This window comes from Alternaria arbusti, assembly GCF_024043155.1.
Source record: "Alternaria arbusti strain BMP 1465 chromosome Unknown scaffold_7, whole genome shotgun sequence".
In the NCBI taxonomy this organism is placed as follows: Eukaryota; Fungi; Ascomycota; class Dothideomycetes; order Pleosporales; family Pleosporaceae; genus Alternaria; species Alternaria arbusti.
The window spans coordinates 1,515,467-1,542,225 of NW_026249947.1; the positions used below are offsets into that span (position 1 = coordinate 1,515,467).

General features: G+C 52.6%; 11 protein-coding genes across 11 annotated transcripts; 6 read left to right on the forward strand and 5 right to left on the reverse strand.

The window, feature by feature from the left end:
- Nucleotides 1-209: 209 nt before the first annotated feature.
- J4E86_006309 (uncharacterized protein) lies at nucleotides 210-1,013 on the forward strand (the record flags this gene model as incomplete). Its single annotated transcript, XM_051446839.1, has 3 exons — nucleotides 210-294; nucleotides 359-475; nucleotides 523-1,013. The coding sequence occupies 3 exons, from the start codon at nucleotides 210-212 to the stop codon at nucleotides 1,011-1,013; spliced, it is 693 nt and encodes a 230-aa protein (XP_051302414.1).
- A 504-nt stretch (nucleotides 1,014-1,517) lies between these two features.
- On the forward strand, nucleotides 1,518-2,391 carry J4E86_006310 (uncharacterized protein; the record flags this gene model as incomplete). The annotated part of the gene is made up of 2 exons (XM_051446840.1): nucleotides 1,518-2,326; nucleotides 2,382-2,391. 2 exons carry the CDS (start codon nucleotides 1,518-1,520, stop codon nucleotides 2,389-2,391), a joined length of 819 nt encoding a protein of 272 aa, XP_051302415.1.
- Nucleotides 2,392-3,953: 1,562 nt separating this feature from the next.
- J4E86_006311 (uncharacterized protein) lies at nucleotides 3,954-4,928 on the forward strand (the record flags this gene model as incomplete). Its single annotated transcript, XM_051446841.1, has 2 exons — nucleotides 3,954-4,774; nucleotides 4,835-4,928. The coding sequence occupies 2 exons, from the start codon at nucleotides 3,954-3,956 to the stop codon at nucleotides 4,926-4,928; spliced, it is 915 nt and encodes a 304-aa protein (XP_051302416.1).
- Nucleotides 4,929-4,979: 51 nt separating this feature from the next.
- Nucleotides 4,980-5,918, reverse strand: J4E86_006312 (uncharacterized protein; the record flags this gene model as incomplete). Its single annotated transcript, XM_051446842.1, has 1 exon — nucleotides 4,980-5,918. One exon carries the CDS (start codon nucleotides 5,916-5,918, stop codon nucleotides 4,980-4,982), a length of 939 nt encoding a protein of 312 aa, XP_051302417.1.
- Nucleotides 5,919-6,689: 771 nt separating this feature from the next.
- On the reverse strand, nucleotides 6,690-8,609 carry J4E86_006313 (uncharacterized protein; the record flags this gene model as incomplete). Its single annotated transcript, XM_051446843.1, has 2 exons — nucleotides 6,690-8,257; nucleotides 8,309-8,609. The coding sequence occupies 2 exons, from the start codon at nucleotides 8,607-8,609 to the stop codon at nucleotides 6,690-6,692; spliced, it is 1,869 nt and encodes a 622-aa protein (XP_051302418.1).
- A 5,719-nt stretch (nucleotides 8,610-14,328) lies between these two features.
- Nucleotides 14,329-15,706, forward strand: J4E86_006314 (uncharacterized protein; the record flags this gene model as incomplete). The annotated part of the gene is made up of 3 exons (XM_051446844.1): nucleotides 14,329-14,679; nucleotides 14,731-14,814; nucleotides 14,864-15,706. The coding sequence occupies 3 exons, from the start codon at nucleotides 14,329-14,331 to the stop codon at nucleotides 15,704-15,706; spliced, it is 1,278 nt and encodes a 425-aa protein (XP_051302419.1).
- Nucleotides 15,707-16,189: 483 nt separating this feature from the next.
- Nucleotides 16,190-18,719, reverse strand: J4E86_006315 (uncharacterized protein; the record flags this gene model as incomplete). Its single annotated transcript, XM_051446845.1, has 3 exons — nucleotides 16,190-16,512; nucleotides 16,644-16,781; nucleotides 16,853-18,719. The coding sequence occupies 3 exons, from the start codon at nucleotides 18,717-18,719 to the stop codon at nucleotides 16,190-16,192; spliced, it is 2,328 nt and encodes a 775-aa protein (XP_051302420.1).
- A 565-nt stretch (nucleotides 18,720-19,284) lies between these two features.
- J4E86_006316 (uncharacterized protein) lies at nucleotides 19,285-22,263 on the reverse strand (the record flags this gene model as incomplete). The annotated part of the gene is made up of 1 exon (XM_051446846.1): nucleotides 19,285-22,263. One exon carries the CDS (start codon nucleotides 22,261-22,263, stop codon nucleotides 19,285-19,287), a length of 2,979 nt encoding a protein of 992 aa, XP_051302421.1.
- A 188-nt stretch (nucleotides 22,264-22,451) lies between these two features.
- On the forward strand, nucleotides 22,452-22,930 carry J4E86_006317 (uncharacterized protein; the record flags this gene model as incomplete). The annotated part of the gene is made up of 2 exons (XM_051446847.1): nucleotides 22,452-22,643; nucleotides 22,718-22,930. The coding sequence occupies 2 exons, from the start codon at nucleotides 22,452-22,454 to the stop codon at nucleotides 22,928-22,930; spliced, it is 405 nt and encodes a 134-aa protein (XP_051302422.1).
- A 327-nt stretch (nucleotides 22,931-23,257) lies between these two features.
- J4E86_006318 (uncharacterized protein) lies at nucleotides 23,258-23,917 on the reverse strand (the record flags this gene model as incomplete). Its single annotated transcript, XM_051446848.1, has 1 exon — nucleotides 23,258-23,917. One exon carries the CDS (start codon nucleotides 23,915-23,917, stop codon nucleotides 23,258-23,260), a length of 660 nt encoding a protein of 219 aa, XP_051302423.1.
- Nucleotides 23,918-24,797: 880 nt separating this feature from the next.
- Nucleotides 24,798-25,664, forward strand: J4E86_006319 (uncharacterized protein; the record flags this gene model as incomplete). Its single annotated transcript, XM_051446849.1, has 3 exons — nucleotides 24,798-25,023; nucleotides 25,111-25,404; nucleotides 25,462-25,664. The coding sequence occupies 3 exons, from the start codon at nucleotides 24,798-24,800 to the stop codon at nucleotides 25,662-25,664; spliced, it is 723 nt and encodes a 240-aa protein (XP_051302424.1).
- Between the last annotated feature and the right edge of the window lie 1,095 nt (nucleotides 25,665-26,759).

The following is a 26,759-nucleotide window of genomic DNA, read 5'->3' on the forward strand; positions in this document are numbered from 1 at the left end:
GCCTCGACTGCTACGTGTGTTGTTGTGGCGTCGGGGTATGCAATGATGGCATGTGTTGTTGTGTGGAGAAACTTGGTGGTGGGGGGAATGCTTGCACATGTGCTAACGTGAACGCACCAGCCACTCGCCCCAACGTCACCGGCTGCGCGTCAAAGTCGCCTCCAGATATTCGCCCGCTGGAATTTGTTCGCGGCCCAACGAGACTCAGCATGGCGGGCGCACCGGGTGCAATTCGCAAAGCATGGTACCAATGGAAGATGAAGCGCTTCCCCTGGCGCAAGAAGTGGCTTGTGGGTGAGTGCAGGCCTCGACATAGGTCTCTGGCGTATCCTTGCTTCCAAGTAATAACACTTCGTAGGCTTCGATCTCCAGGGCAACACCTTCTGGGAATTCAAAGACGCTCTGCACGCCCTGCGCAACCGGCGAATAGCAAAATACAGTCGCAGCACTCACTATGGCGACGTGCAAATATCACGTTTGTTCCTTCCCTATCCAGTGTTTGACCGAGGCTGACTGTGGCAGCGTCATGGATGCAATGGCTGAGACACACGCGCTACGAACCCCCCACCGTCGCCGAACAACACCAGGATATGATGAGGCAGGAGCGGATGAAGCAGCTGGCCGCGCAGGCAGATGCACGATGGGCCGAGAAGCCGTCGGCGCTCGATGCGCCGGATAAGCAACAGCCCGTGCAAATGCTGCAGTCGCGAGACCCAGACAGCGGCGTCACGCAAATGAATGCCGACCAAGAGATACGCGACAGCATAGAGCCACCGCGGCCACTCGATCAGGAAGCCGCGAGTCCAGCGCCAGTAGAGCCCGAACAACCCGCAGAGCCTCAGCAGATGCCACGCGACCCGCCAGCACCTCCTACCGAAGACGACGCGCCTGCCTTCACGCCTAGAAAGAGGATGAAGAAGGAGCCCAAGGACTCGCCATGGAAGCAGGCGGCTCAGAGCCAGGAATGGCAACCCCAGGGCTGGAGTCCAGCGCCAACCAAACGACGATCATGACCATGTTCAATAGCGACTGTACAACTACCTGTTTCAATATCTGGCAAACATCAGCAAGCATATGCGATATTCAATGTCACCAAAATACTGCTCTCTGTTCGATCAACCATTTCATATCCTGTCAAGATGATCCTCCGTGGCGTAGGATCTGTCATGCCACGCTTCCCAACCATGGGTCAGATCTCGAGTCGATGGGAGCGTGGCAAAGCCGATTCCTCCGCTCACTCAATATCCATGCCCAGCACATATTCACACCCATGCCAACAACACTGCCGCTTACTTGTTTACAACGCAGCATGACCAGAAATTCACCTTAGTGTCTCCGCGTTTCCGCACTTATTCAGGTGTTGAGTACGAACTGTGGTACCGATTCACGAACCGGACTGTAAACCACGCGCAGTGACGAAAATCATACCAACGATGCGCTTAAGCATGCACTTTAAAACATATATAGGCCCTCTACCCATGTCTTGACGTCTATTCTTCAAGGCAGTATTCTGAACCATGGCACCATGTTCAAGCAACGATGACCAAATGACATTCCAAGTCGCTGCACAGAATCTACCCCCAGAACTACTCCTCAGCGTACTACAGCATTGGCTCGGCCAACAACGCATCGTAATCGATGGCTCCGCCCATCCTCATTACACACTATCGTACACCAATCCTGAAAACATCGATCCTTTCGCCACCATCTCCAGGACCAGCGATGTGCCGTCATTCATTTTCCAAGAATACTTTCGGTCTCGGATCCGCTCCTGGCTGACCGACGCCAAAGAGTTCTCCGACCCAACAACATTCTACATGAGCCATCTCCTGATGAGTTTGAAGATGAAGGACCGCATAGGCTGGTACTATCTACCCAACCAGCCATGGGATGCCATTTGCCAGGACCCGAAACTCTCCTTGTCGACGAAGTTTCCTGTGATAAACGATCGCGGTGCGCAATACGCTCGTATGAAGCATCTCTCATCGCTCCACGGACTAGAGAAGATCAAACTCGACTTCACGGCTGAACAATACTTCGCCATGTTCGACGTCGCGGTACCACCCTTCCACTACCGCGACGGTGCAGTTGCCGGCGATAACTTATATCGCGACGAATTCTGCCATGGCGCCGGCCATTTCCTTTTGCACACAAAGGAACTCGAGATCCATTTCGGCGATGCATACAAGCAGGCAAACCCCTGGTACGACGTCGGAGAAGCTGCTTGGTGCGAGAAGAATCCGGTCTGGAACTACGCGGAAGCAAGGCTACGCCCGCACGTGTGTGATAGTGGCTTGGTCATTGACTGGATACTGGAGTATGCTTGGTATGGAGGGTATCTCCAACATATCAAGACGATTACCCTAACTGGCGATGTCCAGCCGTGGGTGAAGGAGAAGTGGTATGATATCTTCAAGCGGCATGCTATGTACCTCGAGGAGTATCCTGCACTGTATTATCGTATTTTCGCTGTGCATGAGCCTGATCCTATTGATTTGGAAACTATTGGTATAGACGACGAGGATGAGGACGAGCAAGATGAGGCGTGGAGGCCGCAGAATCATTATCCGCCGGCTTGTAGATGTGATGTGGGGTGCTGGCGGCTACGGGGTGGGAGAGTTGAGGAAGAGTTGGAGGCTAAGTCTTGGGATGAGTTTGAGAGGCTTTCTGATGAGGTGGTGGGGGATTGGATGAGTGGTGTTGGTTTGGGATTGCTTTGAAGCCTACGTTAACGCTGCGTGTTCTTATTTGCTTATCATTGCCGTAGTGTAGGCTGCAGGCCTGTTAAGTTTCTCCGTTGCATGAGATGGTTTTACTCATTCATTCAAGCACGTTTCCGCATGCGTTGCGTCAACGCGATCAGAGTAGAATAGTCGCACTCACTGCGGCGGTGCTTTGCGTATATAAGTTTGCATGAGCGTGCATACAAGTTGACATTAGAATCGAAGCCCTGAGTGCGCAATGGTAGACATTACGAGCCCTGTCGGCCGTCACGCCTAAGACAGTGCTCCAGATTGATGGAAGTAACAGCGCAGAACGCAATAATGTTGGTTAGGCGAAGATATGGAGAGGTGTCAGCAATAATAATGTAAAAAGAATGAAGATACTCAAAAATCATGCATCATCCCCATGTCGAACTCGTGACGACCTCGCCGCTACACATCGATCTTTAGAGCATTGAGTAATCGCACTCATCGTATTGCTGCTGCTATCGGAAAATCGATGTACAGCGAGGCAGGGATGAACGGCAAGGTAAAGCGAATGCAAGACAAACAATATGTCCTCGGCCCCCAAACTACCCGGCTCAGCGCAGCTATGACGTCACCGCCCCAACCACCTTTGCACCTCGCCGCAAGAACAACAAAACCACAACACGAATCAAGACTCAAACCCAATCGACCCCATATCTTGATCCCCATCGTGCCGACTTTCCCCTCTCCGTGCATTCCAATTACCCTCGCATCACCGATCTCCCCGTCGTGGGTCTGGAGTCTGTCGATCTGGCGCACTTCGATCTTGCCTAGCCGCCGATCAGCATGAGTCGCCAGCCACGGCATCCAGGTCCGCAGCGATGTCAGTCGATTTGACCTGTAGTAGTAGTGATTGACTACGGGTGACTACGTGACTACGTGGGGACTATATGCCGGCTACGACTAGCTATGCAGGAACTACGCGGGACTATGCGAGCTACATGACGCTATGCACAGGCTCCGAGGCACGATCCAGGGCTTTAAGAGGAGGATGAGGGGTCAGCGGGATTGGGGGCGTGGTCATTGGACGAGGGGATTATGGGGGAGTTGCCTGAGTAGTGGATGTGGGAAAGCTTAAGGACGGGATGGACGTCTGTTGTGGAACGTTTTTTGTGTTTACTATCGAATTTTTAACTGTACTTCAACATCCATCCCGTTCGGGATTGCAGGGAAATATATACACCTCTTGAAACAACCGGAAACATGCGCTCTACACTCGTCACCACAGTGCTCGTCGGAGCCGGCGTAGTATCAGCAAAAGGCCTTTTAGATCTCCCACTCGACATAGCGAATCTACTCACTTCGCTCGCCCCAGCACCGGCGAGCGACCCTCGATGGACAAACTGGCATCCCGCTTCCAGCGGTGATGTACGCTCCCCCTGCCCCGGTCTAAACGCCTTAGCAAACCACGACTTCATCCACCGCAACGGGCGCAACATGACCATCCCGCACCTAATCGCCGGCCTCGCCGCCGGCCTAAACATGGGCGCAGACTTCACAACCGCCATAGGAGCCGCGGGTCTACTCTCCTCTCCCAACCCCCTAGGCGGCTCCTTCGACCTCGACGACCTGTCTATGCACAACTTCCCCATCGAGCACGACGCCAGCATGTCCCGCCAAGATGCCTACTTCGCTAACCCGCAGCCCTTCCACAACCCAACGTGGCAACAATACATCTCCTTCTTCAACGGGAAAGAGCGTACGGATATCCCGACGGCGAGTAAGGCGAAGTACGCGCGCACGACGGATAGTCAAAAGAGGAATCCGGAGTTTGTGTATGGAACGAGAGAAGCGGTGCTGAGTTATGGAGAGAATGCTTTGTATCTTTCTACCATGGGCGATCCGGTTACGGGCAAGGCCAAGCTTGAGTATGTGAGGAGTTTGTTTGAGATGGAGAAGTTGCCGTTTGAGCTGGGGTGGAGGCCGAGTGTGCTGTCGACGACATTGCCCAGTTTGGGGTTGATGATTGTGCAGTTGCAGTCGAGTTCGCCGGAGCCGTTGCTGGAGGGGGTCAAAATTGTGGCGTAAGTTTTCTTCCTGACTGTCTGGTTTTGTGGGAGATATGTGCTAACGGTTGCTGCTAGGGATTCGTACAAAGATGTGTTCTTTGCTATTGTTGGTGGGTCGAATATCTTGGGTAACCTCACTGGAGGTATTAGTGAGGCGTTGGGATTGTAGAGTATGCTACGTCGGTGTCAGGGAGTAGGCTACGAATCGAATCTTATCCATTCAACGTGCGAAGCCCATCCATGTCATCTCATCCGCATAAGTGTTAAATCGCGGGCGTTGATGTGCCGCATATGCTGGCCTTTGTACTGGGAACTGTCTGTAGTAGCCAAATCCTGGCTGCCATGGGATATACTGCTGCTGGTACTGAGCATGATACCCAGGCATATACATCGACTGGGTAGCATGGTATTGTAAGTATCCTGGTGGTGGTTGAGGCTGACATTGCTCATAAGGAGGTATTTGTTGACCCTGCGACCACCGTGTATACTCCCCGGGATATCCATGGGCGAACGCTGGCTGAGCGTAGTTCTGATGTCCCCACCACAATGCGTATAGACGTTGTTGCCACCCGCTCTGGTACGTCTGGTAGTTGTCAGGCTGCCTCAACGTCCTCTCGGGCGCGTTGTGGACAGCTTCGTAGGTAGCAGGGGAGATTGGATCGTAGGCCTCGGCCTGTTCGATCATTTCCTCCAAGTTGGCGGCGATCCGCTGTTCGCGGCGCGGCCTTGGTGCGTGGATAAATGTCTTGTGATCAACGTGCCCATCATCTTCAGCAAGATCAGACGAAACCTGCGTCGGCAGCGTTGACTGATTCCCACTGGATGCCTCAGAGCTTGATCCAGAGTTACCAAAATGGAGCAAGAAAAAGTCGGGATGTTGCGCCCAGTATCGTTTAGTCTTGTCGGTAGTTTCGTCGAAATCTCGGCGCACTGGGTCGGAGAGGCCGTTCAAATACTTGTCAGCCATCCATGCCGGCGATTCGCGGATTAGCTGCAAGAAGGCTTCGTGCTTCTTGGCCGCCTGGAATTCTGGGCAGTCTTGGTGGTCTGGCTTATCTGGGTGATTTTGCTCCAGAACAACATCATTATGCTCTTGCATGGCAGGCTTGGTGATGACAGTGGCCTGATCGCTCTTGGAAGCTGCAAGTTGAGAGAACATGATGCTGGCTATTGCTTGTTCTGCTTTCGAAAGTGTAGGCGCGTGATGTTGGTATGCGCGTGGTTGAGAAAGTGTCTGGTTTGGTGAGTGCACTTGGGTGAAGATAGTCTGAAAGTCTTGGAGGGACAGTGAAAAAACAACCAATTTTACTGTGAAATGCGAGAGTCATTATATACATATCTCAATGCGAAGACGAAAGCTGCACTAACACAACTATGGTTGACCTGCGATACAATGTCCAACACAGGGCAGTCATTCATACTGCCATAGTAAGCAAATCTGGCATTATGAGGACGCTTTGGAGCCTAACCTAGGGACAGAGTTGAGAACCAAGGTTGCCGAAAAGAGTGGGTCACCAGCCGGAGCGCAAGCTTATAAAAGACACGTGACGAGAAGTGTAATCGCGTGGTGCAGTCAGAAAGATACTATAGAAATTAAGTAGGAAGTTGTATTAAATTGGGGAAGGTTCCAGACATTTCGAACTCCGAAGCAGTCGATATAAAACGCCGAAAGAGAGAAACGGACGGGTATCAAAGCTGTGGAGAAACGCCGCACGTTGTGCGTGCCAGAAAGCAAAACTACAACGAGAACAAGAGAACAAAAACAGTACAGCGACAGATTGGAAATGAAGCGAGGTCCGAAAGCCTGCTTCCGGTCATACCATGACCGAGTTTGAGCAGCGACCGCATCTTCGAGAGGACAAAAGTCCCAAAAGCTTGGAGGATTGTCAGAGTGACCGATGTGAGATGATATCCATCTGGAAATCTTCCTTCACTCGGCAATATGTTCATGCTCGCGACGTTTCACCTCATAGTCCGCGTTGAACTGGTCCAGTAGGCCCGGAGCTTCGTCGCATGTCGCAAAACGAGAGGGCGTGTTGTGTCCCGGCTGGTCTGGGTCCAGCGCACCACGCGGAATGCCGTACGCCATGTGGAGATTTTTAATCCGGCGCTTGTTGAAATGCTCCACCGAAGCCATCACGATACGCTTCTTTTGGTAGTCGTACCGAGCAGTATTGCTCTCCAACGAGGTGTCGGAGTTGCGGCGGTTGGCTGCCTTCTCGTCTTCGCTCTCGTATGAGCTTGCATCCGAGCTTGACTCTGACGGCGAGGCAGCACTGATCATGTTGGTAAAGTGTCCTTCGGAGACCACTTGGTCTGCCTGGAAGCCATATCCGAGCAAGATCTCACCATCGTGACCGCGGGGGAAAATGAGGGAGCAACCTTCGAGCTCCCATTCTATATCGCTCGCTTTCTGGAGCTCGCCTTCTACTTCAGTCATGTCGTCCGCATCGCCGATAGGCTCCAGTGGCTCGCAGTACGTCTGATCAGCGCTGGAGAGCGTAATGTGGTGGATAACTGAAGTCTCAATGGATGAGACCCAACCAAGGACGATGTCTCGCTTACGCTGGGGAAAGATGTTCTTCAGCGCGGCAGCGTCATTGAAGTGATGCTCTCCTTCGTCATCACTGTATTCGCTGATGATGTCGCAGATGCAGGTATCATCAACATCAGCAACATGCTTGCTGTTACGCATGATGGCGCGCATCTTGGCCTGTAGAAGAAGGATGACGCTGCGGTCGTCAGATTCCAGGATTCGGGGGATATTCAATTCCTTCAGAGAGATCTTGCGCAAAGCCTTGTGTTCTTCTTCGGTCTTGGCGACGTCAGGAATTAGATCTTCTATCTTGACCTGCAGCAGGCGACCAGGTTCCAGAAGCGCAGCTGCGTTTAATTCAGCTTGCATCATCTTCTCGGCCTCTAGGGGCGCGTCGCCGCTCGCGGCGTGGATAGCAGCGCGAAGCCTCTTCGGGGGTGGTGCTCCTTTATGCTTGTTGACAAGAGGGAAGACTTTCCTCAGGAATATCTCATGCGCAAAGATATCGCTGTCGAGGTAGTCTTCCGGAAGCTCGAGCGCGACGTTGAACCAAGGTCTCAAGAGAGAGAACTCTTCGTGCCAGGGCGGAACAACCGAGAAGTCGGGGTTCTCGAGGAGCTTGGCCGCTAGAAGGCTGTAGTCCTTTTCCGCGACACGTCCGGCGGGGAAGTCGTCCAAGAAGAGGTTGAACTTGTTATGGCGGCTCATCTGGTCAGCTGTGTGAAGCTTGACGGGAGACGAGTGTGTGGGTAGCTCTAGGACATGTAGAGCCTCGATCTCCAGTGCTGGCTCGATCTCGGACGCTACCGCACGAAGGGTCGCGGAGAGACTATCGTGGGGCATGCGAAGTAGGTTCATCAAGATGTTGTCCCACTCTGCACGATTGACTTGCGCCACAAGGGTGGTAGAGGCGAGGGGAGTCGAGCGAAGAAAGCGTGTTGCGCTGAGGATGTCCTCCAATGCTGGCGCTGTCAGTGTCTCAATCTACTAACTGCATTTGAAGACTTGCGTACCTTTCATCTGCTCCTCCTCCAACTTGAAGGCGACTATTGCAGCGCTCCATGTCGTCAAGCTCAAAACGGCCCATACCGGACCCAAGCGCCGAAACTTAGCGTAAGGCGACAGACCATGAGCGGGAGTTGAGGGGTTGACTATCTGGCGAAGATATGTCGCCGCAGGGGGGAGAGCGCCAGTGTGACTACCACGCGCGCCAAATGGGCCGCTGGGATGCTCGAAAATAGTGTACGCATTGCTGAAGAAGTACGGCGCGGCCGGAAGAGAAAAGCAACTCGCGCGTAGTCCGAGGTGAGCCATGTCGGCGGCTTTGTCGGGTTACAGAGAGTGGTGGATGTTGTGACGACTCGCCCGAGTGGTGAGACGGTAGAGGCTGTTGTTTGTATATATCACAGTTCCAAGCGCGTGATCTAGGCGTCACTGGGAACTTTCGTGGTTCTGGGTTAGCGTATCGTAGTGAAGTGTACACTTGAAAGGGGCTCGTGCTTTCTGACGTAGGTTGAAGTAGTGAATTCTGAGCAGAATCTTCCAAGAGTGCACTAAAAGGGTTATGGGTCGCGTGACCATACAACCACGGCTGCAAAGGGCGCCTATACTGGCGCGCAGCCTATGTCAGTCGCAGAATGAACGCGGTTTCTGGAGTAGGAATATGGACTGTGCAGCATATGCTTGCTATCATACAGTCTTTACCTTACCAGAACAGTTGCGCTGCTGTTTGCTGTAGACACTTCAGACCTATCGGCTTGCTGACGCTGTTTGTGAAGAGTTACTCTCCCATGGACTCCTTGGAACCAACGGTAGACGCATACAGCGCACAGGTTATGCTCGCGGTAGCCATTCCCTGAAGACGCCGTCCATTATTTGGAAGCCTGAAATTCCAGGATTGCGACGTGTTTAGCGTGAACGTGAAATCTGGCCTTCTTTCAAAGTCAGGTGTATGGGAAACATGTAATCGATCCGAATATTGGTGGTGTCTACCTCGCGGTAGGCAGCAAAGTACCGGCGGAATTCCAAAGTCATTTCCAATCATATCCATACTCTTTCAAAAGTTGGCTGTTCGCTCGTGATAGCATCTATGAAGACATGGTTTATGTGTCCACCCAAACTTCGAATGCGGAGCGAACGCGATCGGGCAGCTTCGGCTGTGCGGGTTCCTGAGGCATGATTGAGCTATGGAGGGTTATGGACTTCTCCCGTGAAGATGCACTCATGAGCGTAGTAGGCGGACGTTGCATCAGGATGGCAGCTGGGTGTAGTTGAAGAGGCAGGAGGAAGCTACGCTGGGTTGAGGTTTGCCGATGACGTCATGGGCAAGCGCCGGCATCACCCGGCACCCTTAGCTGCTTGAGGGCAGTCGCGACTACCGAACACGTCTTTTTTGCTCCTGCACCGTACACATGTATTTTTATCGTTGCGACAGCCATATATGGCCTCCATTGCTGGAACGCTATGGTCGCAGCGCATCTGCAGGCCCACGTCGGAGACCACGCCGCAACAACTCGCGAAACAAGCCATCATCGCATGTCTAGGTGCACAAGACCATGGAGGGCTTACTGCCTATTCAGTTACAGCATACGGAGATATCAAAATGTTTGTAAAAAGTTGCCGCTTGGTCATTTGGCGCTGTCGCGGTCAGGCTGCCACCAGATGCGTTCACAAAGTGCGAAGCGTATCTCCACAACGACCCAGTGTAACAATCGCACAACACCTTCCAGTTGCTTCGTGTCTCACAAATTTCTGGTTATTTACCAACACGATCAGCATTCCCGGCATCGACGCATTCTTTAGCCCCTACAGCACATGCGGAGTACGAGGACGACATGGGCCTACGAGTCCCACAGCGCTTCAGATGTACCACACTCGCTCTAACTCTACACAGCCCATTGGTGTAAACTTGTAGGTCGGCCCGAAGGCATGTACGCTCAGCTCTCGTTTCGCGGCCGATTGATGGTCTAAGTATGCCAGCATGTGGCACAGGTCAGTTAGCCAGCCAATTGACACCACGGAGTTACGCGCGGGGTGCTCAACCTTGCTCAAATATGGCACAACGAGTACAAACAGAGGTAAATCTGCATAACAGCCTTGTTAATGCCTGCATCAGGCTTTTCACATGACGACCCCGCAGGGGCTTGATATGGAATGACATCCAGCCGCATCTCCGATTTTGAAAGACCTTCTCACATCATCTTCCGTGTACCACTCAATCGACGCATCCTCTGTCTACCAACGAAACCACTCGCCTTTCAAGATTCTTGAAGAAATGACCCACACCATGGCAAGCGATGCTAGCGCCGGAGCCAGCTTTTCCAGTGGCGCATATTCTCCTGCGGATTCCAAGGCTGCCTCTGGATTCAAATCATACGCAGAGTATGAGGCGAAACTGAAGCAACCGCCCAGGCGAAACTGTTGTCCTGAAAGGGACATTTTGTGGTTGGCAAGCTTCAATGGAGATGGTCATTGTCTGAGATGGGATTACTGCGACACACTCGAAAAGGATTCCATTGAGTACAGCTACACACTCGGATATGATTCCGCCAAATACTGCAACGCACACGAAAAGGATAGCCTCCATATTCCAAGGAACTTACCCGCCGTAGACGGAAGCGGTGTCAGACCTTACACAGCAATTCTATCCTGCCATGATTTCAAAACGGTACTCCAAACTCCGAATGATAATGTGGCCTACAGGGTGGTTATCATAAGTGCAAAGTATCGCCCTACTTCCTCTCAAACGAAAGACATCCTCGGCCTCGGTCTGGATCTAGGGCCTGAGATATTCGACTATGCGGAGATGTGTATGGGGGATCCATGCAATGGAAGAGAACGACCTTGGCACAAAACCTTTCCAGCTTTACGAATAGGGAGGAACGTCTTGTGTATACTTGAGGATACGCCAGGAACAGCATCTAAAACCGGTATTTGCAACCGTCCAGCCGTATGCAACTATGTTAGCTGACTAGTATCACAGCAATCCTGTTCTTGGCAAACAACCGCAATTGGCAAGGCTGGGCAACTAAATACTCAACCAGCTTTGTAATGTATCCAATCAAACGACCATCATGTGCCCCGGAAGGATTCGGAACTGCCGCCGATCTCCCTGACTATGAACATGAGAACACCTGGCTTGTTCAGCGGTTCATCACGTCGGGAATTGGCTCTAATGACTCCTTCGGCAAGGGTAATTTCCTTTACGTTTGCTTGGCTGCACTAATCGAGTTACAATTATCTACAGCACCTTTGCATGTACCTCATATCAGTAGGGATGGCTTGCAGCCTCAGGTGGAACTGGAGTATTACAGACAATACCGAGGTGACAACGTCAACCTCCCCATTCTGCCTCTCCGTTATGAACTAGATTCTCCAATTCCAACATGGACTTATTTGAGGATCGACATGGACGCGCAAAGAACTACACTGCGGTGGATAACGCGCTTTTTCCGAAAACATTTCAACTACAACAACGAAGGCATTCAAGTAGCTTTCGAAGACGCCATGGAATGCTTGACATTTCAACTGCAAGATCTCGAACAATCCGAGTCACAGGTCAGGGATCATCTAGCGGTGGAAGGCACAAGAAAGAGTACTCATATGGCAGAGATGAGCATCCGTGAGAGCAAAAGAGTCATGCTACGTACGGCGACATCCATGCGCAATCCAACACAAACGCTAACACTTTTGAAGTCACGGCTTTGGCATTTATATTCTTACCCGTCTCCCTCGCATCTTCAGTGTACGGAATGGTAAGCACCTTGGTTTCTGCTCATGGATATCAGCACTAACAACCATTGTAGAATGTGCAGCAGATCAACAGTACTGGCCATTCTATCACAGCCTTTGTGATCACGGCCGTTGCAATGTGTGCATGTTCTGTGACGCTGTGGGCGGCTTCCGCTGCTTTCCAATCTTACAGAGCCCGTATGCTATATAGGATAGAGTTGTGCCCGCCTGAGATAATGAACAGATGGCATGAAGAACTAGTAATGAACGGACCGCTTGGACTGATGCGGCGAGAATTCAGGAAACGCGGCTGGTTCGGCTACCCTCAGTACATGGTTCTCAAGAGGCCGATATGACTTAGCACCCAGCATAAACACCTCGTAATCGCTACTGTGGCTCGATAGCAGTTTGTCTCGAATCTTTCGAGAACAATACACTTAATTCTTCTTTAATATTGTGCATCTAATATTTAACTGACCCTATTGTTCAACAGCTCCTACACACGTTAGAGTTGTATTTCTTCGGTGGAAGTTTGAAGAACGTGGATTATACATTGAGGACATTTCTGCTCTTACTATTGCATTGGAGGACACGCAATGTGGTTCACCTTATCATCGGGCTGCTACGAATCTGCCTGTAGCAGCATGAGTGAGCAGGAGATCACCCATTGCGTGAGTTGGAATACGGTCACTATACGCGTTCGAAACGACAACAAGCTATCGAGGCCTTCTCAGTATGCTTGACAAAAGTCCACAGCTGTGACAGCTGAGGTTGCCATTCGATCAGTAGCCGATGGTTCAAGCATGCGGATGCACACCTATGTCAAAATTCATGGATAGAGTGCCCTCGATATCTCACTTGTACACTCAAGAAGTGTCGGCGTTCTCAAAGTACACATTTGAAGCTACCCATGAGAAGGCTCTTCAGGTTCGAGCGCGAAAGCTGTAAGTTGCGCGGGCATGGAAACAGAGTGGACAATGGATGCATCGCCGCGCAAAGCACCGCAGAGCACGCCCCAGGATATCAGTGATGAGCCGATGAAGACCTTCAAAAGCCCATTGAAGAACGAAGCCAGAAAACCGCCTGCCAACGCTCCAAGAACTCTTCTCACAGCTCCGCCACGGGAGGGGATCAACATGTCAGTCAGCCACGAAGGCGGAGTTCGGGCCATGTGCCTCCGTGGTGTATCCTCGTAGAGAGAATATGGCGCGCCAAGTATCCCTTGCCACGCTGTACATCGTCAACTGTAAGACTCGGGCTTACCTCGTAGAAGCGGTGAGGCTGTTCACATTGAGCGACGAAGACAGCGGGCAGTGTTGTTATCAGTGAATCTCGTCCGCGCACTTGGCACTCCGCGACGTACCGGAGTGAAGCGCTCAAAACGAACTTTTTGATTAGACGGTCAGTTTGAATGATCTGCAAGCGGTTGTTTTGACGTGCATGGGCCACTCCAGACTCAGATTGAACTTGGCGGGCAAGCGCGACGAGGTGATGACATCACCAGCTTTGGCTGAAGCGCGCACCGAGGCACACATGTTCAAAACTCATGAGGCTGGTGAGAATGCGATATAGACATTCTGAATCAAGTCTCTGCAATTTCTGAGACAGCGTGGCGATTAGTGAGGGAAATATGTGACGATATGCTCCACTTCCCCTGGGCAACCTGGCAGCTCCCGAGCTAAACCATGCGCTGGTACCCGCTTGGCGTCTACACAGCCTACCTCACCAACCACCTCGTCATCTCAACCGGCCAGGAAAACAGCAAGCCAGCACTGCCCTCCTCCCCCTCTCGATAACTAACCACTTTCGCCGGGTCCTCGCTGCGAAGACACAACCTCAAAACATTTGCCAATTCTCCTAGCCTGTCTTCCGCCAATCGCAGGGCGTGCATTCGGCAGCTACCTACCAGACCAGCGAGCTTGGCTTCGACAAGTCATATACTGCTAGCTTTCCCGCGCCGTGCGCATCTGACTCTTCTCCCGAACAGCAATGAGTGAGTAACAATGGCCCTTTTGATTCATTTTCCCGCACGCGGCAGTTAGCCGGCCTTGTCATAGTCGCTTCGCGCAGCCTTGGTATTTGGATCGACCCTACAACACCATCGTTGTTCGGCTTTCCTAACCAAACCTCCATCGCCGCCGACCGACCGACCGGGGCGCAGCACAGCATCCTCATCAACTTCCATCGCGCACTCGGCCCACGAATTATATATCGCTAACCTGTGCCCTTGGCAGAAAACATAAAGCAGTCTTTCCACCGTCACGGTCGAGCACAGAGTTATCACCGTCACCAGCAGCAAGCCATGCCCCAGCCCGCCAACGGCCGGCTCCACGATGAGCACACCCCGCTCATCGGGCGCACCCAGAATTATGAGGACGAGTCGCGCGTCAAGACTATGCCCAAGCATGTCTTGCATTTGATTTACGCGACACTCGCCAGCAACTACGTCAACGTCTTCCTCGTCTTCGTGCCGCTCGGCATCATCGCCGGCGCATTGCACTGGAACCCTACCGTCGTCTTCGTCCTCAACTTCATCGCTATTATCCCTCTTGCTGCCCTCCTGAGTTTCGCGACTGAGGAACTATCCGCCAAGCTTGGTCAAACTCTTGGTGGATTGATGAATGCGACTTTCGGAAATGCAGTCGAACTCATTGTAAGCTTCCGCGCGCATCCATTGCGCTGCAACATTGGCTAACCGCATCAGGTCTCTATTGTTGCGCTCAAGCAGGGCGAAATCCGAATTGTCCAAGCCAGCATGCTGGGCAGTATTCTGTCCAATATCCTTCTTGTGAGTCAAATTATTCTGTTACTCATACTTCAGCGCTGACTGTGACCAGGTGCTCGGATGCTGCTTCCTCGCCGCGGGCCTGACTCAACACGAGAGCCGATTCAACGAGACCGTCGCATCTACCATGTCTTCGCTCATGGCCGTCGCATCCGCCTCGCTCATCATTCCCGCCACCCTCTACGCCGTCATGCACGGTGACAACAAGAAGGACAACCTTGAGACTGACAAGAACATCCTGGTCCTCTCCCACGGCACTGCCATCATCCTGCTCATCCTCTACATCCTATACCTCTACTTCCAGCTCTACTCCCACCACAGCCTCTTCGCTGATGTCGAGAACCAAGAAGGTGGCGGCGAGGAGGAGGAGGCTCAGATCTTGTCTCCCGTCGCTGCCGGTGTTGCGCTCGTCATCGTTACCGTCCTTGTCGCTATTTGCGCTGAGTTCCTCGTTGATAGTATCGACTCGATTGTGGAATCCGCACACATCAGCAAAACATTCGTCGGTCTAGTCTTGATCCCCATTGTCGGAAACGCCGCCGAGCACGTCACCGCCGTCATCGTCGCATACAAGGGCAAGATGGACCTCGCTATCAACGTCGCTATCGGATCCTCCATGCAGATCGCTCTCTTCGTTACTCCCTTCCTTGTCATCCTCGGCTGGATCATGGGTCAGCCCATGACCCTCCACTTCCAGGGCTTCGAGACGATGATCTTCTTCATCTCTGTCTTGATCGTCAACTACCTGATCCAGGACGGAAAGAGCAACTACCTTGAGGGCGCCATGTGCATTGGTATCTACGCCATAATCGCACTTGCGTTCTACATCTACCCCGACAACGCAGCCGGCGACATCACCGTCGATGTTGTCAAGCGCTTCTTCGCTACTACCTAGAGCGTGCAAGCGTGCTAGCTGCAATCGATTCGCGTTCGCTGAGCGGCGCGGTGAATCCCATTTCCTTTGTACAATCTATGTTCTGCTCTAATATATCTTGGCACAAGACTACAGAACGGAAGGGCCTCTTTAGTTTCCTATTTGCTACTGCATTTCCTTGGTTCCTAGTCTCCTTGTACGAGTATCTGTGGGGCGGTGCAGCTGTCCTTGGCGTTATATCTTCTTGTGGCAGTGCATCGGAACGATCGGCTGCCGAAAAGTGGAGTGTGGCTTGACGATCGAATGTGGTCTGAGCTTGGCAGGGACCTCATGTTGGTAAGGTTGAAGGAAGGGAGGGGAGGATTTGTATATGTAGGATCAAATGAACTGTCAAGAAATATTTGAATGCTCTTGTCGTCGTGGATACTCACCTGCTCAGGACAGGCTACTCAAACAACACTCTAAGCCCTGCTTCACTGTCTACCCCATCACATCACCAACGCCTCACCGTCCAGTCTTAGCAAACTCCCCCCAAGCCGCCGCCCAAACCAGATACCACGTCCTTGACGCCCCACCATCAATCCACCTCTCATCCCAAAACCCATCGATGCCATCCCTGAAGAACGAGTAACTCGCTCTCGGATCAATCAACGCGAGATTCGCATATAGTATCCCGCGCCACCCTCCTTCTACATTCGCCCGCCCTTCCGTGAAGAGCGCATCCCATTCCTCTCTTACAAACCCCCGGGGCCGGATCAGCGAGGTACACGGCGAAATGGGGACGATGTGGATGCCGTGGATGAGGGAGGTTTCGAGACCGAAGTACGCTGTTTGGGTGTGTTAGCCAACAGTGGGTTAGATGGGGAGGCGGAGGGGGTTCTCGATGTGTATGTGTGTGTGTGGGTGTGGTGATGGGCCTTACAGCAACAGCAAAAGGTACTATGACGGGCATACGTACTCGCGTGATCGATTTTATTCTCAAACAGGATGCCCGCAACTTTGTTCTGCGTGTAGCGGTTTGGGTGGTTTGTGTTGTTGGAGCGTATGTACATGTACGAGTTGAAGCAGCGGGCTTGGATGGCGAGTTGGAGGTTTCCTATCCACCCGTCAGTAAGCCTTCTATACAAGAACTCTCGGTCTTTTTGCCAGGAAATTGGGTATGCATACCCCTCTTCTCCATATTCGCATCCCCACTAACCCTCCCCCACATCTTAACCGCATAGCACGAAAACGCATCTTCCCCCGTACTCTCCATATCCTTCCCATCTGCACTCTCAAACAACCCCTTCGCCCAACTATGTCCATGCCACCAGTCAAACGCGCGTTGAAATGGGTAGTCGCGGCCGTTGTAATCACTCTCCGCGTAGTCCTTCACCAGCATATTCGTCCACGCCTTGTTATCCCCTTGATTCAACCACTCCGGATCCAAATACCCGATTACAGCAGCCGTATAGACAAAATATGCGTAGTGGAAGTGATGGTCGTTGTAATACGTATTACCGAAATCGGCATTTGGATCCGTGAAGCCAGCGGCGGAGACGACGCCTTTCCAGCTGTCGTCGTAGTAAAGCGGATTACGCTGTTGATTTTCAACATACCGCGCGAATTCCTGTTTTAATTTGTCTAGACCCGCGTTTGCGATGGCTTCGTGGTTCAACACGTCTTTGATGACCCAGACGATGGTTGCGAATTTAGAGAGAGCTTTGCCGGCAAAGTACATGGAGTCTTGGGGTATGCGCTCGGTCATGGCGCGGCGGAGGTCGCGTTCTGCGACTGCGGCGATGAAGGCGAGGACTTCGGGGGGATAACGCACTTTGGCGTTTGCGCTCATGGTGGGGTTCCAGGGGCCGAAGTGCATGGTTAGGGGGATGGCGGGTTCGATGAAGGTGAGCTTTTCGGCCCAGATGGCTGTTGCTATGCCTTTGGTGGTGGTGCGCAGGCGTAGGTTGGTTATTTGGTTGCGCATCTCGGGGTCGAGGGATTGGATGTGGTGCGGTAGGGCGAACATGAGTAATGGTGAGTGGCCAATCTTTGTGTATCGGAATGTGTAGATGCCTTTGCCGTCGGGTACTACGGCGGTGAGTCTGGCTTCGCATACGAATGCTCCGCAGGCTCGGTCGTACATGGCTTCTCCTTCTGCGCCGAGTGGGTTCTTTGCCACTTGGATCGTGCCTTTAAAGGCTGGCGGGCCGACGAGCGTGTTGGCATTGATTCTGGCGAACTTCGTGGCGTCGTACTCGAGGCTCGCCACTGGATTGATGTACATGGCCCAACACGCACCGTCCTTGTCTTTCAGACGATACTTGACTGTACGACCCATGATGATCGGATCCACCACGTCTACGAAGCCGCGACCGCCAGTCTGTATCATGGGCGTTGCGTCTCGATAGCCAGCTGTGACGAAGCTCATGCCTTGAACGACAGGGAAGATAATTTTAGGTTCTTTAGGTGTGGAATGCGCGTTGAGATTGATATTGACGGAGAAGGGGAGATGCGTGTCCGTGGTAAGGGTAGTGCGAGCATCGAGTTCGACGGCACTGAGGATGAGATGCTGTTTGTGTAGCGGATTGATATAGCCCTTTGCAGGATGTCCCGGTTCGAAGACCAAATCCTTCTCCTCAATATGGCTCACGCACATGCCCCATGTTTGCACCGTTCCCACATCCGATGCCGACTTGCCCCACCATATCGAGTAGGGATGTGTCCAAATAGGCTGGTTCTGCTGACCCAGAAATGCATTGGCGTAGAACTTGTTCGTGTGCAGAGTCGTCTTGTCGTCATCCTCCACGCCCGTTCTAGGGACTGGGTGATGACGACCAATCGGTATTTGCGGAAGAATGCTGTCTTGCTGTATAGGCGTGAAGATGTTATCGGGAGGTATCTCGTCGGGAACGGTCGACCCGTTATAGCCTAGCGAGGTCTTGATGCCTTTACGCGTCTCGCGCAACGTTCCGAACCAACTATCCTTCTTGCTAGATTTCGAAGACTTCGAAACCGGTCGGGGGTCGCCGACGCGGGATTGCGATGGTCCCATCGACGCTATCTTAGGGGTTTGGAAGGGAGCTGCCTGAGCCGAATGCTCGATGTGAACTGCGTGTCAGTCTTCTCCGTGTATGCTCGTAGGCGTGATAGTGATCGTGTATCAATACAGTTGATAGACAAGTAGGTGGGTAATGGTGATATCGGTTTAGGTTGTAGGATGCGGTCTGCAGGCTGCGAAAGACCCATTGTCTGGTGTTACTGTCGCGATGGGCGCAGTGAGGGTTGGGAAGTGACGCCTGGCTAGTTTGCTCAATACCACGAGGTTTGCGCATTTGCGCGGTCAAACGGTCGCACCACGGCGGCATTGCGAAGGAATGTACGATCTATCACTGAGTAGAAAGAAGAAAGACAAGGGAAAAATGACATGCAGTGGTGGATCGTAACATGTGACTCTGTAAGGAAAGGTGGAAGGAGGGGGAAGTCACGGTGTAAGTGGAAGGAGGAGCTTCTCCACGTGGCTTGCAGAAGTGACTGCCAGCACATGACAGACAAGTAAGATTGAAAAGTTGATCCGCTTCCATTGCAAGGCAAGCGAACCTTTGCTTAATACCGTCCGCTCACACCAGCGGTTTCCGCAGTGGTGCAATAACACCCTGCTTAACAATAACCCTCGGCCTCGTAACGTCTTGATGCGTCTTCTTCGTGACCCACTCCTTGCCCTTCGGCACGCGCAAACTCCTCTCATACTGTTCCCTGTTCTCGAACGGGAATGGTAGCTGGCTAGCCATATACTTGACGTTAGGCTTCTGCCTCTTCTCATTGATGATGACCTTGTCCATTTTCCTGTCTTTCCGCCTATCGGCATCGATACCGGGTTTCTTAGTGACTGTTTTGGCGCCAAGGTTACGCTTCTTCTCGGCCTTGGACATGCCGTCACCGGTCCAGGAGCCCCAGCCAGGGAGGATAGAAACTTCTTCGGTTGCTTCTTCATCTGCGATGGTGGTTTTCTTTTCGGCGTCGAAGTCGGCTTCAACGTCGTCGCCGGCGAAACCCTTTGCTGTGAGAGCTTGGTTGCGCATGACGACGTCAAGATCGATACCCTCGTCTTCGATGCCTTGCTCGTCCATGTCCTCATCTTGTTGACCACCAATGACAGTCGCCCAACCATCGTCATCGGCCGTTGTAACGCGTTGCTTCAAGAAGTCGTCTACCTTGGTTTCTTGAGGTTTGGCCGCTTGCTTTGACTTCTTTTGAGGCTTGGCTTTGGGCGTAGGCTTAGGAGCGACGGCCTTAGCTTGCGTAGCGGTGGTTGTGCTACTTGTGGCTGGGAAGAGCTCAGGCTCTGTTGTAGCTTTCTTCTCTTTCTTCGCCTTGGTCAAGAAAGGGTTGGACTCTCCGCTGCCGTTCTCTACAGGCGCGGCAGCCTTGCGCTCTTTACGGGCGCCATTCGAGAGACCGCTCAAGCCGTTCTTTTTGGCGGGCTTTCTAGCTGACGCTGCGTCCGCAACAGACTCTTCGCCTTCCGCAGTCGGGGTGTTTTCGTTCTCTGCGTCGGACCCTTCGTGCTCCTCGAACTCGCTGCGGTTGATCTGTATAGCCGGAGCTGACACGTCCGCGTTGGGACCGTATCTTCTCCGTCCTGCCTTGGTAGCATTCTCATCGATTTCGGCGTTATCGCTGTCTTCACCTGCAAGCTCGCGTCTTAGGGCTTCAACGGCTTCGTCGTTCTGTGCGCGTTTCGCAGCCTCGGACTTCTGCATGAAGGCCATCTGACCCAGCTTAGACTCCTTAGTCGAGAAGGGGTTCGACTTGAGCTTGCCGAGAGATTGTTGTAGTGCGTCGTTGTCCGATTGATCGTCGTCATCGTCGCTCTCTTCCTCCTCGCTTGGCACATCAGATGCTTCCTCATCGTCATCGCGCACGGTCTTGCCCTCAACACGACGACGAAGCTCCTCGTTCCGCCTGGCCATCTCAGTCACACCATCGAGCGCGTCCTGGTCCCAGTTGGCTCTTCCAGTAGCCTTGATACCTTTGGCCCACTTGCTCTCGCGATGCTTAGCCCCCATGCGTTCCTCAGCTCTCCGGCGATCGTTATATTCGCGCTCTTCCTCAGACAGATCAACGCCATCGGCCTTGAGTTGCTCACGTTCCTTCTCCAGCAGCTTCTCGCGCTCCCTACGATGTACTCGCCGATAAGACTTGCTCTTGATCTTCTTGATGCGCTTGGCGCGAACTTCTTCACGGAACAATAGCTCTCGTTGCATTCGCAGTTCAGCGCGTCGCCTGAGAACTTCCTCAACTGGTAGTTTGTTCGTCTGGAGCTCTTCCCACTTCTGTATCTTCTCCTCGTCTTCCTTGCCGTTCGACAGCCCGCTCTGCTGGAGGATGGACTGAATCGTGCTTTCGAGATCGTTCGTAGGTGCGGCGGTCGTTGTGGGAAGGAGTGTCTTCTCACCCATGTCGCCTCCGGTAGGGTTCTGTAGAGGGAACATCAGATGATCGGCGCGGCGGTTTTGCTTGATAGTGTCGGTCCACCTCTCAAGAGTCTCGTTTGCTTTGGCGTTGGCCGCGGTGCGGTCGAGCTTGTCTTGCTGTCGCTTCGGTAAAGGCGCGTCTAGTTTCCTAGCAATGTCGTTTCGTTTTGAGGATTTGTCGTCTTGCAGTAGCTTGAGCGCCTTCTTTTTCTCCGCGTCGGCAACCTTGGACTTAAAGCTGAGGAGATCGACTTTGCGGGAGACACCAAACTCGTCCGGGGCAGCCGACTCATGAACATCCACTCTCCTGCCCTTGGGTTTGTCATCCTCTCGTGAAGCCAACGAAGAGATCAAATTCTGCAATTGCGCCTGGCGGTCATCCTCATCTTCTTCGTCGGACGAGAGGTCGGATGCGCCATCTGCTGCGGGGTCCTCGCCTTCGCTTGGTTCCGAGTCGCTGTCGTCGAACGCGGAGGCCTTCTTCTTCTTCTCTTTTTCCCTTCGCTCCTCAGCCTCATCCTCCTCGTATTGATCCAAGGCGGTAGCTAGATCGATAGCATCTTCGCCAAGGTCGTCTTCATCATCTTCCTCTCCGTCTGCACTGTCGCCCTCGTCGAGATCGATGTCGCCATCCTCGTCCATCATGTCTTGCTCTCGTTTCGACTTCTTTACCTTTCCCTTGTGGTTCTTGGAACTGCCTCTGAACGTGTAGCCTTCGAAGCGTTCTTCGTCGCTCTCGCCAAACGCCTCGTCCGAGTCGATGCTCTCGTCATCGTCGTCGTCTTCAACGTGGCCCATCTGCCAGGTGTTGCCCTCGGAGTCGCTTCCTTCGTCGTAGCTCTCGTCACCAGACTTCTTCTTGCGCCTTTTGGGCCCGTCTTCCTCGTCCTCATCCTCGTCCTCCTCTTCGTCGTCATCGCGCGCGCGCTTCCGGTTGAAGGCGGGGTCGAATTCGCCTAAGCGGTTCTTGCGCACTTTCGCATCGTCTGGATTCTCGTACTGGGCGATGGAGAAGGCATCGAGGGCGCGCTTCTGCGCTTTCTTGGGGTTTCGCGACTTCGCATTGCCTTTGCTTGAAGCGCCAGCGCTCTGAATCGAGCTGCGTGCTACTCGGGGCGGCATTTTGGCGTTGTGGTGGAGAGGCAACGCGGCGGAGCGACCTGCAGAACTTCTGGGTTTGCACTTTTTTGACGCACGGGCCACGCCCACCTCCGCTCCAAACTCCGCAAACGCCTCGAAGATTGATGGCGGCCATCATCGACATCGTCGCATCGCTCGCTACAACGGCAGGGTCCAGCTAAACCGCCGCCATGAAACCCACGGCCTCTCTCCAGAAGATGCTGCGGCGCCTGCCGCTTTCACCCAAACAAGCCGGCAAGGAATACTACAAGGGAAACCGCGTGGGATCCATGGGCACAATCAACCGATACGGAAACTTCACACCCGACTGGAGCAAGATACGGACATATGTGTTCCCACTTCATGGCACACATAACATTGAGGTGCGTACAATGATTTGTTTGGCTTGCGACAGCTGGGAAGACATTGTAGAGATCTCATACTAACATCTGCATAGTTGACACCCTTTGTAGACTCCAGTCTAGAAAAGGTGCGAGGACTCGACGTCGGCAAGGCGGAGAACTACGAAAAGCGATTCACCGGCGAAGATTACCTGAGGGCGTGGAAATTGGCTGGTGGACACGATCTCGTGGAGACAGGGAGTGAAGCGGTAGCCTCAGGCAGGAACATACCGACACCATTCGAGGAGAGACCTGCAACGAAGTCATGAAGACGGCTGAGAAGGGACAAGAGCGATTGCGATATCTCGGATTCAATCCTGAGAGGGAAATGATACGAGGAAGCGTTGGAACACAACACGATGCTATGGGGAAGACCGAGTGCATGCGCAACATAGCGACAAACACAGACGTAGCGGAGCGCTTCGCATAACGTTGCTACAGCGCCGTGTATGAAAACTTCGAGGAAGCATAGCGTACGTAAAGCCAGGCGGCTATGATGTTGTATATATTGTACATTACTTGGGTATCATATGCTCCCATCTGACCATAACACTTACGCATCGCATCATATCGTCACAACCCTCTTTACCCCCTCTTCAGCCCTCCCTCCTTACACCAAAGAAATAATTCCCCCAATCTTGACTCCCCGCCACCTCCTTCCACCCCAACCCCGGCACATACACAACACCCATACACTTAACATTGCCCCAACCAGGCTGCTTTGCAAACCAACTCCTCAACTCCTCTTCGTTGACGTATTTACTCCACTCATGCGTCCCCTTGGGCACAATACCCAAAACATCCTCTGCAACCACATTCGTAACAACCCAGCTCGTCCACGTCCGCGCAATCGTGCTCATTATCAACCAGCCACCAGGCTTCACATGTGGGAGGACGTGTTCGAGGAACGGGCCTGGCGCGTTTACGTGCTCGATTACTTCGAACAGCGTGACAATGTCGAAGGCTTCTGTGTCTGATTTTGGACGTGGTAGATCTTCGATAGACGTATTCAAGTATGTAAGTTTACCTGGCGAGGTAAGTGTAGGATCGCGTCGCTTGTGCGCCTCAGCAATGGAGAGGACTTGTGGTGTGGGATCGATTGCTGTGACGGAGGTAGTGGTCGGTAGGCGCGCGGCTGATTCGGCGAAGATGCCGCCGCCGCAGCCAATGTCTAGATATCGTAGTTTCTCAGACGGGTTTGGTGGGGACGTAGAAGAGCGGCATGAAGTTATGAAGTCGTGGCGGAGCGGGTTCATGAGGTGTAGGAGGCGGGAGGGGCCGTGGGGGTCCCACCATGATGATGCGAGCGCGTTGAAGTGCGATACTTCTGTTGGGTCGACGGTGGAGGTGGAATTGGGTGTTGGGTTGTGGTGTTTGGGGGCGGTGGTCGATATGCATCGTGAGCTTGCTGGAGGTATTCGGAATGGGGATTGTTTGGTTGCTGTTCGACATGATGAGGTTTGTGGTAATCCTCTCTGTATCGAGCGCACTGCTCTGGCTATGAATTGTGGCTTCATAACGACAATTGAAGCTTGTTCGTGCCTGTGAGACGCGGTGCACGTTGATGTCACCAAAACTTTGGATCTGCGGCCTCGGCCATCTTCATTTCTTAGTCATCCCTTATCGATAGAATGATCCAACGACCCATCATGTCCGTGCTTCATTTCATCTTGGAGTTATCCAACGATGGCTTGCTATTCTTTCGTCAAGTCTATCAGCTTGACGATAGGTCCAAGCGTATCAATTTTTGACTTTATTCGGCACGTCCTCTGCTCACACAGCCAGGCGTACTCGATCTTCTAATCATCGATCGTCACCGTCGTCGGAGATGATTATGACGTACATGATGCAATAATTGCTAATGGCAAAACGAATTCCATAATGACGAAAATTTGTCAAACAACGTCAGCATGTAAAGCTGAAGGTTATTCGCTAATGCGCACGTGTGTCGCGCTTACCCGACAGACTTCGCCTGGATGAGCTCTTGTCAAGTCTAACCTATCTGGGACGAAAGGCGCATCTGTATACAGCAGGTGTACTTAAAGTCGCGCCATCACGACTTCAAACTTAATCACCAACACCCTCTTCTCACTTGTAACTCACCTCAAGAGTACTATTCTATTCGAAGCATCCAACATGTCTCATGGAAAATGGACACCCGAGAACTTTGGCTGGATTGCCGTCCCAAGGAATCGCTCCAACGTCCCGTCTGCTGAGGATGTTAAAGAGATGAACAATGATTCCTACTCAGACCCCATGGACGCCTGGCCTGTAACCGATGTGACCAACAAAGCGCGCAAGTATGCACAGGAGCATCTAAGCAAGGAGACCTACAATCACAGCATGAGGGTATTCTGCTACGGTACGTATTCTCCGAAACCAATGCTCCCATCATCACGGTTATGGTAGCAATTATGCATCTTTCACAACCGCTAACACTGTATGACAGGTATCTACATCATCCAACATTACTTCCCGGAATACCATTCAAGTGCCTTCTTCGAAACCTGGGCACTGACCTGCCTGTTCCACGACATCGGCACGACCGACGGAAACATGTCGAACACGCACATGTCCTTCGAGTTCCAAGGCGGTCTCCTCGCTTTGACAAAGTTGCAGGAGTTCGGCGCTCCCCAAATCCAAGCTGAGAGCGTTGCAGAGGCCATCATCCGCCACCAGGATCCCGGTGAGACAGGCACGGTCAGTGCAATGGTGCAGATGATTCAGATTGCTACTGAGTTCGGTAAGCCATACTCCTGCTGTTGTTGATTTGTGTATTCAATTGATTGACATTACTCAGATAACATGGGACTACAACCACATCTCATAGGCCGGGAGGTTATCGAATCGGTGACGGCGCAGCTGCCTCGAATGGGGTGGTCGGGATGTTTCTCGAGCACCATTCTGAAAGAGATCAGATTGAAGCCTTGGTGCCATACTACGGCATTGGAGAACTTTGCCGAGTCTGTGGCAGGCAATGAGCTTATGAGGCCTTTTGAGTGAGCGGGGCGTGAATGAGGGCAAGGCATTAAGATGATGAGAAACGATGATATGTATAAGAAGACATGAGATTGTAGAGCTACAGCACCATACAGAATTCGAACAAGCCCTTCCAAGCTCATTGCTTGCGGATAAGAGACTCTGGTACCCGCCAACTCCCAACCCAAAACCCCCTGCATTATGGCGCTTAAAGTGCTGAGAGCCCCTGGATTTCGACCCTCACCTCGGATCGTTGGTATCAGTCACCGAATAAGTGACGCACCGATACGTGTATTCCCAGCGCGAAACTTGTATTCGATGAAAACGCATCTCAACCCGAAAACAACTTTTCATAGAGATGTCAGAACGCACGTCTAACAAGTCATCCTACCAAGAGCGCATTCACCAGAGCGGCGTCATTCTTACGGGAACCCAACACACGTCTCTCGAGACACCTCAAGAAACAGCGGTGCTGGACGCCGCATCTATGATGGCAGCCAACTCATGCTGATCAATTTCCCTTGCGTACTCTGCTGCCGTCTGACCGCGGATATCACGATACGATGTGTCTACGCCGTGTCTCAGCAGAACTTCCAGCTGATTTTTCTTGATCCAATGAACGGCGTGACACAACGGTGAACCCCATCTCTCTGTGCGATAGTTGATGTCTGCGCCTTGTTCAATCAGTAGTTCTAGAGTCTCTGTGCCTCTAGACCAGGTGTGATCACTGATGGCGGCAAACATCGCTAAAGGGTCCATATCAGCCCCATGAGACAATAGTATCTTAGCCGGAGAGGGATCAGAGAGCTTGACCGCCGCAATTAGCGGAGTGGAGCGCTCGGCACTGAAGCCAGGTTTTTGTTTGGCCTCTGCGTTTGGGTTGGCGTCATGTGCGAGTAGCCAACGGAGTAGCGTTTCATTCTCAACGGCTGCCGTGATTCCAGATGTGTGAAGGGGCTAGAGATGTGGCAAAACATACACTCACTCAAGTGCCGTGGGACCATATTTCGTGGAATTAACGTTCCAACCGTTTTCGACCATCAACTGAAGCAAGGCAGGATTCCCTCGATCGATAGCTGCGTAGAAAGACTCTTCCGTCATCTTAGCACCCCATCTGAC